The sequence below is a fragment of the Aquila chrysaetos genome, chromosome 20 (genome assembly GCF_900496995.4).
Source record: "Aquila chrysaetos chrysaetos chromosome 20, bAquChr1.4, whole genome shotgun sequence".
Classification (NCBI taxonomy): Eukaryota; Metazoa; Chordata; class Aves; order Accipitriformes; family Accipitridae; genus Aquila; species Aquila chrysaetos.
The window spans coordinates 24351778-24366339 of record NC_044023.1 but is presented as its reverse complement, the minus strand read 5'-3'; the positions used below and the strand labels follow the sequence as shown (position 1 = coordinate 24366339).

Here is a 14562-nt window from a genome sequence, read left to right as displayed (position 1 = left end):
AATATTTTTTTCTGTTCCTCTTTTTCTTCATGATCTATTGCAGGGCTTCTAGACATCTCTATAATCTGTTTGCACCTATAGCTACTTAAAATTCCTCCTGTGCTCCTTCTTGGGTGACTGGTAGCATTCAGTAGCTCTCTTGACAGCAGGTGTTTAACTTTCACAGTGCTTCAGATTGTATCTTTAGTGACAGAATAGATGTACCATTCGTATTTCTTTCACATAATAATAGCATCTGAAGATGAATGTCTTCTCTAATATGGACATCTCACCAGGGGCAGAGTGGATTGTGGCCCTGAGATTTCTTACACTTTCAGTCTGAGAGTACAAACTCTGTCCATCCATGCTGAGGTGGTGTAAGAGGTTATCACTGCCAGGTCTGCTTCTTGCGGGTATGACCGCTGGCACAGGGGTGTTAAAATGTGCTGCTCTCCCGAGGAACCCCAACGGCTGAAACCAGCCAGGGGCTGGCGGCAGGTGGTGGTTGAGCTCTGCATTCTGTTGCCTCTGCCATCAGGGTGCTGCCCTCCAGCAAGGGATGGAGCTGGTGCTGGGAGCAGCCGCTGGCCCTGGTGAATCAGCAGCATGCCGAAGTCGGAGCCTTTATCCCCAGCACAGCTCTGGGCGAGTGCAACTGTGCAGCCCTGGCCTGGGGCCATTGTAGCTTGGAAGGTGGGCAGGGGAACCTGGACCTGACTTACTCATATAGAAGTGGCTATAGCCGTTGGAGGGAGCTTTTTTTTGTCATCCAGGATTTTACTGTCTTTAAACCTGTATTGAAATTACTACCATGCTTCCAGCTAAGCAGGTTTCAGAATTGCTTGCTCACTTAAAAGAACACCTATGGTCTTCCATGTGCAGCATGTAAATTGTGGCCTTGCTGACTTTTCTCATGCCAAGCTTGTTTTATTCCTCTTTCTTCTCACAACATTGCTAGCTCTAGTTTAAACTCAATGGAGATTGTTATTTGCTGGCAGAGACTTGCATACTTTCATTCTGTCATTGTCACTAAGCATCCAGTGATGGTTATCAGCTTAAATTCATACTTTGGGATTCTCTTCTGTATACTGAAATACGGTGCTGCAGCTGAGTCTTGTAATTAGTTTGGTAGATGCAGTTTTACAGGTGGGTTTGGTCTGTCAGTGCAGATGGAAGTGAACTTTGTGGTACCATTTAATTCTTGGGGTATGTGCTGTCTACAGTAGACAGAGACCTATTTCGTTACCCCAGGAATGGCAGGCTGAGACCTGAGCCATGGCAGGGCTATTTCTCCAGTAGGAAGAGGAGGCGAGTGGAGTAGAAGGGGCTGGGGACAGGATTGTGAGCCTGTTGTCTTCTCTGCCTGGGCCCAGAGACAGCCCTAGGCACAAACATTAAGATTAAGAGCTTAATTGTCCTTGAACATACTTCAGCTACCCTAGCTATGAGCAGCGATGGCTGCAAACATACATCAGTCCCATTGCTTACTAAAGGTGACTGGGTGTCGGATGTTGGCAGGCTAGATCTGTAAGTTGATTCATATTCATTCAGTTAATTTTATTTTTTTTATAATGTCTTCCTTCCCCCCATATCACATCTTACTATATAATGTAATTTTTGAGTATTTAGATGGATTTGCAGTTTTAAGTGTTGAATTAGTGCATTAATGCTCCTGCTGCTTTTCAGACTCCTTCACAGAGAGTCTTTGAAATATATCTGCTTAGGTAGCTGTTGCTAAATGTGTTAAGTGCTGAGGCTCTGACCAATAATGATCTAGTAAGTGAGCATCTGTTTTGCTGGAGAGTGATGAAACTTTTTGTATCTTGAAGTGGTTATGAAAGCTCATAGATAAGTAGAGAAAGTAGAATAAATTCAGGAATATACTGCGACAAAATAAAGCTTATGGCATATTTCACCAAAGACACTACCATCCTGTGATGGTGGTATGACTTCCTTTTCCTGGGAAACATTTAAGCCATCTCTCGGTTAGCGTTCCAGTGCTGTTTCCCATCCTCTTTAACCTTTTCCCTCAACAACAGGATGGTATTGTTTTGGAAAGGGGAAGAAACACCTGGGAAAAAGAGGGGTTAGAGAGTTTGTCTGGGGCTATGCAGGAATATGAAAGTGATCCAACATCAGTCATGTTAAAAAAAAAAAAAAAATAGTGGTGGGGGAGTGAGCAGTGCAAACACACTGCTTTTTAGTGGTGGTAGCAGACTAAGGTTTTCTTGTCTTGTGTTAAAGAAACAAAAGTAAACATCTGCTTTTGACAGAGGGACCGAGACTAAATGTTGAAAGATGCTTTCATAAAATACAGATTTTTTTTTTTTTTTTTTTTTGCTACAATGATAATCTTGATACTATGGAAAAATGGTGTATTTTCAATATTGGTGTTTTGTGCAATAGTTTGCATATATTTACAAAAAGGAAATTTACTAGTAAGGATGTTGAACTGCATTTGGAAGAATGCCTGTTTAAAAATGACGTACTTCCTTTTTCCAGATTGTTCCCTTTGTATACGCAAGTTTTTGTCCTACAAAACTCAGTGTCCAACATGCTGTGTGGTAAGTGTTTTTCTTTCCTCAGCTTGTTTTTTGTTTTATTTTTTTGTTGCATCTCAGGACCTTTTCCCTTTGGACTATGCTAAATAATTAATTCTGGTCATATATTACCACCTTTCCTTTTGGTGAGCAGCTCTTTGGGCAAAGTGTGGTGCTCTTACAACTGGAATTCTCCTGGTACAGAGCTCCTCTTCTGTCAGCATAGGTAGAAGTAGATGGAGTATCAAACCTGGGTTTTGGCTCAGAGTTGTGTATGCAATCTGTTGTGAAACATTTAAGATTGCCTCCTAATTTGTTAAAATACACCATCATTTAAAATATGAGTGCTGAAATTTAAGCACTTAAATTTTCTGTGATTGAGTGGCATCACTTCATCTTTCAAGGAGCCTTTAGAAGTGTCCACAGACCACCTAGTCCTAGAACTCACTGACTGTACCATGTAGCCTTTTTGGGGATGAGAGGACTATGTTATGTGCCAGGGAGAGGAGCCGTTTGCCATGAGAATTAGGTTAAATGTGAAAAGCACTACAGGCAGGTTAGGCCTGCTCTGCAGGTGGGTGATTATTAAGATCTGACTTGAAGGCCTTTTTTGATTAAAGAACACAGAATACAATTTATTCTAAGCCTTCATCTAACTTTTTATTTTAAGCCAATTGGGCTTTATTGAACTCCTAAAAATGGTAGGCTAACTAAAAACAATGAATGGCACTTCAGGAATATTGGCAAAATAGAAGTAATTTTCTTCTGTGTTTCTAAAGCATGAACCAGACTAGACTTTTCAAGACTGGAAAACAGATCTATTTGTAGCTTTGCCAGTTTTTAAACATTCAAACAAGTGCAGACTACTTGATGGAGTACATTTTACTACTGCCTTCTTAAAAATCACAGGTATTGATATGAGCAAGACTAATAAAAGCTTTGTAAAAAAGAAGAGCAGAGAGAGGCAGCCAGAGAGATGAAAATCAGAAATTGTTTAAAAAGTATGAGTTGAATGCACAAAGCCATCTCGTAATTCATATTTTCATTCCATAATCAGAAGATTAACATTTCCCTTCATCAGTTTTCATGCCTTGTTGCTTAAAGTTCTTATCGCATTCTTGGGGTCCTTGGTTTGGTTTTCAAAATAATTAGAACCGGGCTACAATAGAGCATTGTTGGAGACTGGGTACACTGGGTTTTGCTGCTTTAGCTTTATGCTTCAGTTTTATCTATTACCTATTATTTCCCAGACTTACAATTCTAAGACAGTTATTTTAGTTTGCATCTTCATTCACATAGCAATTTTATTGGGGGGTAGTTGAGGCATTGATCCAAGAAACAAATTATTGATCACTTGAACATTTTCTGGGTACTTGTTGTTTTCACTGCATTTGAATGTTTGTGTTTGTCTTTTTTTTTTTTTCCCTTCTCTTTCTTTTTTTAATAGGCAGTCTCGGAATCTGACCTGAAAAATAACCGGACATTAGATGAACTAGTAAAGAGCTTTAATTCTGCAAGGTATACTCTAATTTTATGAATACTCTCTCTGGTTTGGCAGCTGGAAAGGCAGGTGTGACTTACTTTGCATGACCAGGCTTTGAGTCCTTGTAGAGGAGCAGAGCAAGGAGAAGTGTGAGGACTGAGTGAAAAAATTGTGGTGTCACAGAAACGTTGTCAGACATGAATGGTAACGCTTTTGGAAAAATCCTACAGTTTTCTGGCTGAATGTTACTACTGTCCACTCAGGTGGTGTGTTGGGGTTGTGTAAGCTTATTTTGGTTTTGCTTCTGGTTAGCTGCTGTTTAAGTTACAGTCTCTTCCAACATGTAGGAAGTCAAGCAGATGTGCCAGGATTCTACGGGGAAAATAATGGTAATAAAGCTTTTCTTCTAAGATCCTTCCTGTGTGTGCAGGGGAAATTCTGAACAGAAGGATTTTGTCTGGTGGTAGTGGTCAACTTGCAAGCAAATTCTCTTGGTGAAGTCATTGGATGGGAAAAATGTAGGTATTAAGGGAGCCCAAATGTGAGTGTTCCTGGATGAGAGAAGTAATGGAGTATTGTGTTTTCACCTGGATTTCTTATCTTCTTTTCTGTTTTTAATTCATTTTTTATCTCCTCATCCCTTTGAAAAACAGGAACAACAGAATAAGCATGACTTGTTAAATGCTTACCACTAGATATATAAGATTTCCTGTATTACCTCTCTGTTTTCTTTTGATTAGAAGCAGCTCAATGATTTGCTAGGTATTTTGCAGGTATTCCTATGTCTATGGGAGACAAATACACTATCATCTTTTTCTCTGAAATGAACTTGGAGCTTGAAGTCAATGAGATTCTTGGCTTTGTAAGTGATAGGGAGCATAGTTCGGTTTATGGCTTGCTTTTTTGACAGAGTTTCTCTGTGATGAAGTTCTAGTCTTCTGTATGACCACTATTAGATTGAATTGATTTTATTTGAAGAATTGAAATTCTACAGTTCCATTATTTTAGCTTGAACTCTGTCTTTGGTGTTTCCTAGTGATAAATGGGTTACTATTTTTTTTTTTTTTCTTTTTGTAATGTCTAATTTTGTAGGGAACAAGTAGTGCTGACTTGGATCCATTATGATATTGAGTCTTAAAAGTTAATTTTTTTTGACTGCTTTAATGGATCAGTATAAATCTTACCAGTCAAAGTAGTTTAATAATCTTTCCTTTTGTGACTTGGAGTTCAATCAATTTCACAACATAAAGTTAAATCAATAAGACAAAAGCTCTAGTGTCCTGTTCTGCACCAGGTGGGGGGGTGAGGTGGGAGAGAGCCAGTGCAGGCTTCTTGCTGGATCTTGGTAAGAAAGGCCCAACAACAAGTGGCTTACTAAGATAACTGCTTTAATAAGGCAGAGTAATAAGAAGAATATAGATAGTGAGTAAATCTTGTGTCACTTCAGATGCTGGGCACCCTGTGTTTGTGCCTCTTTCAGCCTGGGATTGCATTTACTTTGAAAATCGTCCTGAGTTTGAGGGGAATGCTACTTGCCTGGAGAGTGTTATGTGATACAAGTATCACTAAATCATAAGAGCATTGTTAGTTTCTGCCCTGGCGATATTGGTACAGGACAAATCTTCTGTCTGTCCTCCCCTACTCCTTCCCCAAGTTTCCTTTTGGCCCTCCCCAAAACAAATCTAAAGTCTAGGGGTTGATTTTTGAAATATGCTAAGCTCTTCAAGTCCATCCTGACTTGACTTTGAGCCTCAGGTAGTTTAGCATTTATGAAAATTAGGCCTTAAATCTTTTCAGTATTTCACAAAATGCAAACACATTTCTGAAGTCAGGCCTGTAGGGAAAGAAAATGTTAATGTTGGTAGTACTTAGCAAAGTAAAAGCTGTGCTCCAAGGTCAGTGTGTGCATGGAATGGAAATCATTCTAAATAAACCTGAGTGCTGATCCCATTTATACTTTTGCTCAACATTTAGCTTGTGCACACGTGTTTGCAGAATTAGAGCCTTCGTGATCATTTCTGCTCAGTGAGCATTGTCTTGGGAGTCCTGCTTCCTCCCTGTAAAGTGGTGGACTCTGATGTTTCCCAGCAAAAGTGAAGATGTTGTGTCGTTCATTATGGCCCATTAATGTTATATTCTGTGTGAAAGGATAGAGGAGCAGTTTTGAATAGGCTTTGATAGGTCTGAATTCACATTGCCCTGCCCTTGTGTTCAAGTGCACATGAAGATCCTCAGCAGTGAGGGAGTTAAGGGAGTGCATTGCTCTGATCAATTATGCCCATAAGCTACTGCCAGGGTGAGAGCAACCTTTGCTCAGCTTTCTCTCTGCTGCCTGTGCTGTGCTTTGCAGGCAGAATTCATCACTCTGACCAGGTCAGGAGGGCAAGACGGGCAGTACTATTTGTGCCATCTTTCCTTTATGAACAATGTTTTTATCAGTTGCAATGAGGCCAGTGTCTTCAAAAATAATAAGTGTAAAGTTTTGGGGTTGTTTTGGAATTAATTTCATTGTCCTCTCATGAAGAGATTATTTTGATTAAAAATTGTCAGTTTCTGCATCACCTAGTTAGAAAATTTAGCAACAGAAATTAGTTATACTTGCGTAAGTACAAAATTATTCCTTGCTGAAAACTATCTGTGTTTTCATGCATATGTTTTTACTTTCAAGTTTATATCTTAGTTTCCTAATCAGGGTTACTTGACAGCTAGTGAGTCAGAGGAATAAACACATCTACTCTGGGTGCTCAAGAGAGCAGGTACTGTCATTTCTAATATGCTGATTGAACTTCCAGGAAGACTGGAGAAGGAATTTCAAGGAGAGAAATTGTCCTTTAGTACAGTTAGGACTGTCCTATGTGAGTTGTTCCTAGGAAGACTCACAACTCCATCTCTTCCCCAGAATTTATTTAGGTGGAAGCTGCTTCAGCAAGGGAGAAGTAAATGGACCATAAAATGGGAACCAGGATCTCGATGGAGGAGGACAATGAAATTTTTTTTGTGGGTCTTGCAGATCTGAAGAAAAAAAATTTCACAAGGTGTTTGTACTGTTATTAAAGCATGCCTGGCAGAGAGAGCATGCTGTATACAGCGTATTAAGATGACCATCCATTTTTAGTTAAACTAAAAGAAGTGTAACTCTCTGCCCTAACCCGAGGCAGCGATTAAAGAGGATGGGTCTCAGAGGGGGATTTGGGTAGTGGTTATAACAGTGCATGTTAGGACTCCCTAACATCTTGGTGATTCACTTTTCAGCCTTCAAAGGGTGCTGCTTATGCTCTTAAACTGAGGTTTGTCAGCTGTAATGCATTTACTCTTTTTGTGCCAGGAAGGTAAAATTGTATCTGCTAAAACCTTTCAGAACTGATAGTAGTCTGTGTTAAATTCTTAATGGTATAATAGATAATGTTGAAAACTGCATACAAAATGCAGAGCTTTTTGAAAATTGTGTTGTCCTGAGGTTTACCAGTAGAATCAGTTTCTAGGTGAGCCGGACAGTCTGGTGATGGGTAGGATGTGGACTTCTCCATCAACTGCATGCTTTCTCTTGACTGCTGTCTGTGTCTGCGTGATGGATAAATCTTCCAGTCCAGTCATGCTTGTCCGACTCATAACGACTATCAGAATTTCTGTGAATAAGGAGAAATTGAGTAATTCGCTCTGGCATTGAGGGAGGAGAGTGGCAGTTGATAAAGGTACTGTCAGAGAGCCCATGGCTGTGCGAGGAGTGCCTGCAGTGCTCTGGCTCTTCCATCCCTGGGGTGCCCGGGTTTGGGGTGCCCGGGTTTGGGGTGCCTGTCTGGCGGGACCACTAGATGTCATCACACAGCCAGTGAAGCTGCTCAGCAGGCCCAAAATACCACATTCTGGGAAAAGCCAGTCTGGGACTTTTCTCTTCTCTTTTGAATTTAGTACTAGCATTTTCTGTATTTTCCCACAAAAAAAAAAAAAAAAGGCATACAGAGATTTCATGTGTGTTTTGGCAAACAAGTTTTCATATTCTCATCCTAGTGTTCTTTCCATTGATTCTGTGCCAAGATCAGATCCCTTCGGAAAGTCTATTTGTAAGTCTTTATCCTTCAACACGAGGAAAAACTCTGTATGATTATTTGTAGGCCAGTGGTGTAATTAAAGCAACTTTTATTATCAAATTATTGTTAGGATAGATTTTGGTTTTTGTATTGTTTTTTCATTTTCTCTCTTTGTTTTATACCAGATTGTATTTTATTGAGACACCTGTTATTATAGAACCTGAAATTTCTGTTCGGAAGATTTCTCTATTCTGGCTGCCTTCATGCAAATATTAACAACTTGCATTTGAAGTGAGATGGTCTTCTATCTGGGTAATCTGTCCCATCAGCTCTGGAGCAACTCTCCTGAGTTCGGAAGTCTATCCTTATGTACAGGACACATTGCAAAAATGCCGAGCTTTGCACTCTGAGCCTTTTGCTCTGTGTCTGCTGCCTGCTTCTGCTGGCCACAGAGCTGCTTTCCTCCCTCCAGCCTTTATCAGAATTGGTCAACTGCCCCTTACTTGGGTTTGCAGACTGTTCAGGTCCAGGCCCACTTCCAAACATGTGTTTTGGCCTGGTAGCCTTTCTGAGGGACAGATAAGACTACTAAAGTCTGCTTCAGAGAATTTGGGGTACTATAAGCTGTACTGTTGTGATAATTCCTGAGAAAGAAATGTTAAGAAAAAGATACATGAATCAGTCTTGAGTCTGCTGAAAAGATAAACTGATGTGAAGTTTGAATTTTAGGAGTGTTGTCAGCTAGTGTGAACACACTGGGAAATATGTTTTAGCTAGTGAATGCATGTTGTGGAAAAATAAACAGATGTAATTGGTGGTTACAAATAGTAGAATGTGTTACTTTGACAAGAGGAAGAGCTCTCAAAAGCAATAGAAAATACACTGAAAAGATGAGGGAGATCAGTTGTGTTCTCTAGATGAAGACAATGAATATAGGCAACTGGCTAATTGTTCAAATATTTTTGCCTTTTGGGGCTGTATCGTTCTTTATTTTATGGGAAAACTAAACTGATATGATGCTAAATGATTGTATTTATGGATCTGTTTTATGTTATCTGAGCCATGCAGAATTTAGCTTGCTGTAGCATAGGATGCTGGGCTTTTGTGTAAAAATAGTTGCTTAACAGCCAAAAGAACAATATGATAAGACTATGTGTTGACTTCAATTAGCTACTTTAATGGTAGGCTGCCTGTATGAAAACCTGGGGGAGTCTGAAGAAATAGACATTTTTTTTCATAACCAAAAGATAAATTCCTTGTTCAAAAAGGGGAAAAAAAGTCAAAAAAAAAAAAAAGAGCACATCTTTGGTAGAACACCCAGCTGCATCCTTTTGAGGATTAAACTTTGCCTAAGTGTATTAGCAATAAAAGGCAACTAATTTGTTTGCTTTTGAACCTGATTATAGAATGTAACCATCTGTGATGTGACAAGTCTTCTGAGGCTGTAATTTGTTACCTTTAAGTTGAAGAATACTGTGCATTTATCTGCAGTAAAATGAGATACTTTGTCTACCAATTATTGCTGCTAATGGCTGTGGTGAGCAGCGATATGCTGTCAGACCTTTCTGATACTTCTTTATGGAAATATACCCCTTGTGAACAGCAAATGTGAAGCAGGAGTGGGGCAGAGCTCTGTGAAGGCACTCTGTTTATGTTCCCATTAACCTGCTCCTGAGTTCCCCATGAAGCTGATCCTACGCCAACAGTAGCTAGACCACTCTGTGTCTGTGTCAGCCGGGGAATTAACCTTCTTAAAAACTTCCAGTCCATATCTAGGCATGAGCAGACAGAAAAGCATAGTTTTGCTGCCACACTTAATTGCACTTGTTTGCACTGCAGAAAGTTAGAGTCTTGGGACAGATGTGAATTCCCACTGACAGATGTGGTCATTACATCCAGTAATCCAGGAAATTTAAACTCCAAATCCAGCTTCTGAATCTGACTTGAACATAACCACTGCAGAGTGTTTGGGGTGCTGAACTTATCTTAAACTAGTATAATTGTGGGGTTACCTTGTGACTTATATGAACTTGTTTCTAAAAGATATATGTACAGACAGTTCTTAACCCGTTGTTCTTCTTAGACATGAAAAATCTTTACCTTAAAAGACTGAAAAGTTTTCTAAGTAGTTACCCAATACTGAAACATCTTCAGCTGTAAAATCTGAGAGCATAGGTGCATTTCAGACTTCTTATGGGCCTTGTGTCTTCATGAAAGTGCTGTAAGAAATAGTTTTATGGCAGTGCACATTCTGTAGGTACATCACCCACAGTCCCCTCTTTTTTTTTTTCTTTTCTTTTTTTTATTTTTTTTTCTTTACAGAAAAGGAATAGCAATCCAAATTATTTCAACTGTTATTTAGTCTTCCTGAGTTAAAAACTTTGCAAGTTGAGGAACCACAGCTGTTCAACTTTCACAGTCTTTGTCACCTCAGGTGCACTGAATTGTCACAATCAAATCTGTAGAGCTGTGACATTTAAATAAAGAGCATGCACTTGCTGAGCAATGGCAGTAGTAAAAATCCTAGTGTCTTTCTGTGTAGAGGCTCTTAGACTCCTCAGCACCCTCAAAAGCTATCCCTATTCCTGTACCACCCTCTTGTGTTATCCTGCTACAAAGAGAAGTGAAGGGAAGGTATTCCCTACCCCACTTAGGAAGTGGGGACAGAGTATCTCATAGAGGTGAACCCATCTCCTCTATTCATTGTTAGAGAAATGCTGCCTTTCCTTTAAGATTTTCCAATTTTTGTAAGCTGTCCCAGTTTGTCAGAGCCTGTAGATGGTAACACTTTTTTTGCAATTGCCTTTTTTTGGGTAGGACTTCTGGCGATGCAGCAGGCTGGGGCTTGGCAGGTGGTGGTTGTGAGAATGGCAGCAGGTCAGGGAGAAAGCTGATGAGCACCTGGGCAGCTGTGCAGGCTTTGCACTCTTGGAGAGCTCAGCAAGTGAATGGTGTGCAGGTTGCCAAGGGATGATGGAGCAGTGAATTAAAGGCGAAGAGGTTAATGACTGCATGTGTACTTCTGCTGGCTGTTTTTGGCTGGATGATACAAACTTCATTGTGACCCTCAGGATGTGGAGGACTCTTATCAAAGTAGTAGTGGGTAAGAGTGGGATGTATGGTTTGTCCATCGGTGATGTTAGCTGGGAAAGCCTTTCCTCTACCTGTGATGATACAGGAGTGAAAGTGAACCACAAAGTATGTGGACAGGCTAGACAGCTGCATTTCTATGCCATCTCCTTGCCAAGAATGCAGTCTCTGGTTTAATTTATCTTAGATTGAGCTGTGTAAAACACACAGTAAAATAAACAGGATTCTGCAAAAAGCCCTGGGGCAGGGGTAGGAAAACCCCCCATGTCTTTAAGGTCTTATGCAATTGCCTGAGTAGGACAACTGTGACTTTGTGTTACCTTGAAGCTAAAAGTACTAATGAGACAGACAGGAGAATGAGCCTTCTGCTGCTACTGTGTTCCTGCCAATAAAATACAAGTCATGTCTTTGAAAAGAGACTTCTGTTTAACTCATGTCTTGACATTTGCTAGCCCTGAGGAGGGTAGGGAGTACAAGTGGGGGGTAAAGCATGTGTAGATCTGTGGTAAGTGTTCTGGTGGGCTGAGTGGGCTGTTCTTGAGGGTGGTTATGTTTTCCCCTTATTTTATATGAGAAAAGAATGGAGGGTTTGCGCTCTGTGGTTGATCATCGATGAAATGTGTCTGAAATAGTTTGGGTTACCAGATGCTAAATCTCAACCCCTGGCAAGCATGCAGGGGTTGTGGTCAGCTGGGTGGGCGGTGAGCAGCTGTGCTAAGGAGACCCACAGTAAGGAGGGACAGAAGGAATATGGCAATGCTTTCTGCTAAGCTCTTTGGTTTCAGGAGCCTCTGTCACAAGCTATGTGACACAGTGCTTGAAGTACCCTGACTTGAAAACGGTCATCTACCATCTTCAAGTAAGGGGGAAAACTTTTTGTTCTTTACTGTGTTCTGTGTGATGTTTTGAGAGGCATTTTATTACATTTGCAAAATGTAATTTATTTTATTTGAAAGTCAGGAAGATAACTTTTAGATTTTGTAGAGTGTGGTGAGGCTCAGCTGATATGTTTCTGCTCCTGGTTTATGTGGGCTAGCTAATTGCCAAGCGCTGCGTGGGAGCAAGGCCAAGAGGGAGGAAGGAATGGAGGAAGAGCTCCATCTGTTTTCATTCTGGTTTCTTCTCAAAGAAAAAGCTAACACTGTCCAATGTAGCTAACTGCATGTTGTCTTCTGGATGCTTCTAGAAAACAGCTGTTCCAGTTGGTCTTGGATACTCCACTGATTTCATCTCCATTGGCCTATAGCAGGCATTCAGCTGGCAAAAGCCACATTAGGAGTCCTGTTTCTTGGCCAGTTGTAAAAGAAGAGGTGCCAGTGATTGACAGTTTCTTGAGAAAGGAAGAAGACTGCACCTCGACAAAGGCAGATGGCGTGGCAGGAACAGATCAGAAGATTTTCAAAACTGAGGAACACCATAACCTTTACAGCAGTTCTGCAGAGGTTGATGGTAAAGACAATGAAGTGGGATCACAAGAGAGTCCTGAGTGCACCAAAAGTCATGAAAAGCCTTCTACATCTGTGGTAAAAGTAGTCAAGAAAGGTGAGATGCTTAATTTTTGGTTTTGTCTTGTTCTCTTCCCCAAGTCCATGGTTGAGGTTGGCTGTATGTGTTAGAGTACCTTCCGTACGTGGCATTCATCTCCTTTCTCTGCGTTGTTCTGGTCTGCATTGGCATGTTCAGATGCTTCCTGTTTAACAGGACCATGCTTCATTCAGATTACTGCTTATGTGGCACAGCTCTGCTGCAAGCATATTCTTGATGAGGAAGCTTGGGCTGATGCCAAGTAATTAAATGGAGTTCAACGCTTACAGATTCCTTTGCTTTGAGTAACAACTCTAAAAAACAATAGTTGCACAACAGACTTACTCAGTAAAAAATGAAGTCATTTTCTCTTCTCCTTCCCCTTAATGACTAGACAAACAACATTGATGTTCATTCTGCTCTGCTATCCTTAAGTACCCAGAAGCAAGGTATTTTATAATGTGTTTGTTATTTGAGGGATGTACCCACAATCAAAATGATCGTGGCTTCAGTTTTGTTAATGTTCCTATTCATACACTCTCCAGAAGAAAGTAATCTGCTTTATTCTTCTGTAACCCTACAGTGTTAAGATTAATTTATTTTGAAGCATGAAAATGCCCATTTATACTAATAAACTACAATAAAATGAGAGAATACTCTTAGTTTTGACATGATGGCAGCCATCCTATTGACCCAATTAAAAAGCCTAAATTAAAATAAAAGACCATGTAGGAGTACAACGCTGATTCTTATTAGTTCATATTTATCTGTTCTTTTGTTTAACAATTTATTCAACTGGAACTCTGAAGTTCATATTTATTCATTAGCTGGGTAAATAACTGCTTAAAGATGTAATACAGCCAGAAAAGTAGCCCTAAGAAAATGGCATCAACTTAGCCAGAAGTTAAGTTTCCTAGTTTTATGCATCAGACTTGCTTGCGTTAGTAATTTAAAACTCATATGAAATTTTACTGCTCATTTATTCTTGAGCAATTGAAATTTTCCCTTGCTTACCATTTTATGACCTTATTAAATCCTCGAGCATGCATTCCATTGAAATTATTTCCACAAATGCAAAGTAGTCAGTCAAACAGTATAAATGAAAGACTTGAAATGAGCCAATGCTGAAGTGGTCTTAGGAAGTATTATTTGTTCCTGTGTTAAGAATTGAAATGTTAATTTCAGATACAATAATACACTGCTCAGAACTATTGTGTTATGTTACTGTCCCAACTTTTTTTTTTTTTTTTTTTTTAAACCTTTGACTAGAATATGATGTCATAGGAGTCAGGAATTGCAAAGCAATGTTACCAGATAACTCAATTCCCACAACATTTCACAGTGTTTTGCATAGGTTGTTTTTAGTTTTGTCTTTTAGATTAACACCGACTTCCTTCATACTAATACAGACGATGTCAGTTAAAGGATCTTTTTCTCATACTGTTCATTTAAACTTAGCCTTTTGTTTTTGACATAATGTGATTGCTAAAGATGAATATTTTAAGTCTGTGTTTTTTGACTGTCTTTACAGGTAATGTTGTTAGGTGGTTCTTGAAAATATGATGTAAGAAGAATTCTGAGTTGGGTGGGACTATGCTATAGGGCGTTTGTGAGCCTCTGAGCCCAAGTCACAGAATCTAGTTATCTCTACCAAGAAATGAGTATGAGGCATGGTTGGATCATAGGATTCCTGTGAGGCTGAGTTAACTCATGTGTTGACAGTCCTGTTGAGAGCCATAGATTGGGACATTATGTTAATATGAATAAAGTTTGTGCTATACTGTTTTATAAAAATGAAGTAGCTTCCTTTATTTAGGAGTGAAATACTGCAAAAGTGAAAAACATTAGCGTGGAAATATGCTTAAGTTTATATTAGCCCCTACGTTTCCGTGTAGTATGTGTGTTACTCTAGATTTTT

General features: G+C 39.7%; 1 protein-coding gene across 8 annotated transcripts in view; it reads left to right on the top strand.

Moving 5' to 3' along the window:
- RAD18 (RAD18 E3 ubiquitin protein ligase) overlaps window positions 1-14562 on the top strand; it is a 67097-nt gene that overhangs the window by 2335 nt on the left and 50200 nt on the right. For all 8 annotated transcript variants that reach the window (XM_029996246.2, XM_029996244.2, XM_041118784.1 and 5 more), the window contains exons 3-5: window positions 2482-2543; window positions 3967-4037; window positions 12307-12662. In XM_029996246.2, coding sequence (XP_029852106.1) covers window positions 2482-2543; window positions 3967-4037; window positions 12307-12662 — 489 coding nt within the window. The remainder of the gene's footprint in view (window positions 1-2481; window positions 2544-3966; window positions 4038-12306; window positions 12663-14562) is intronic.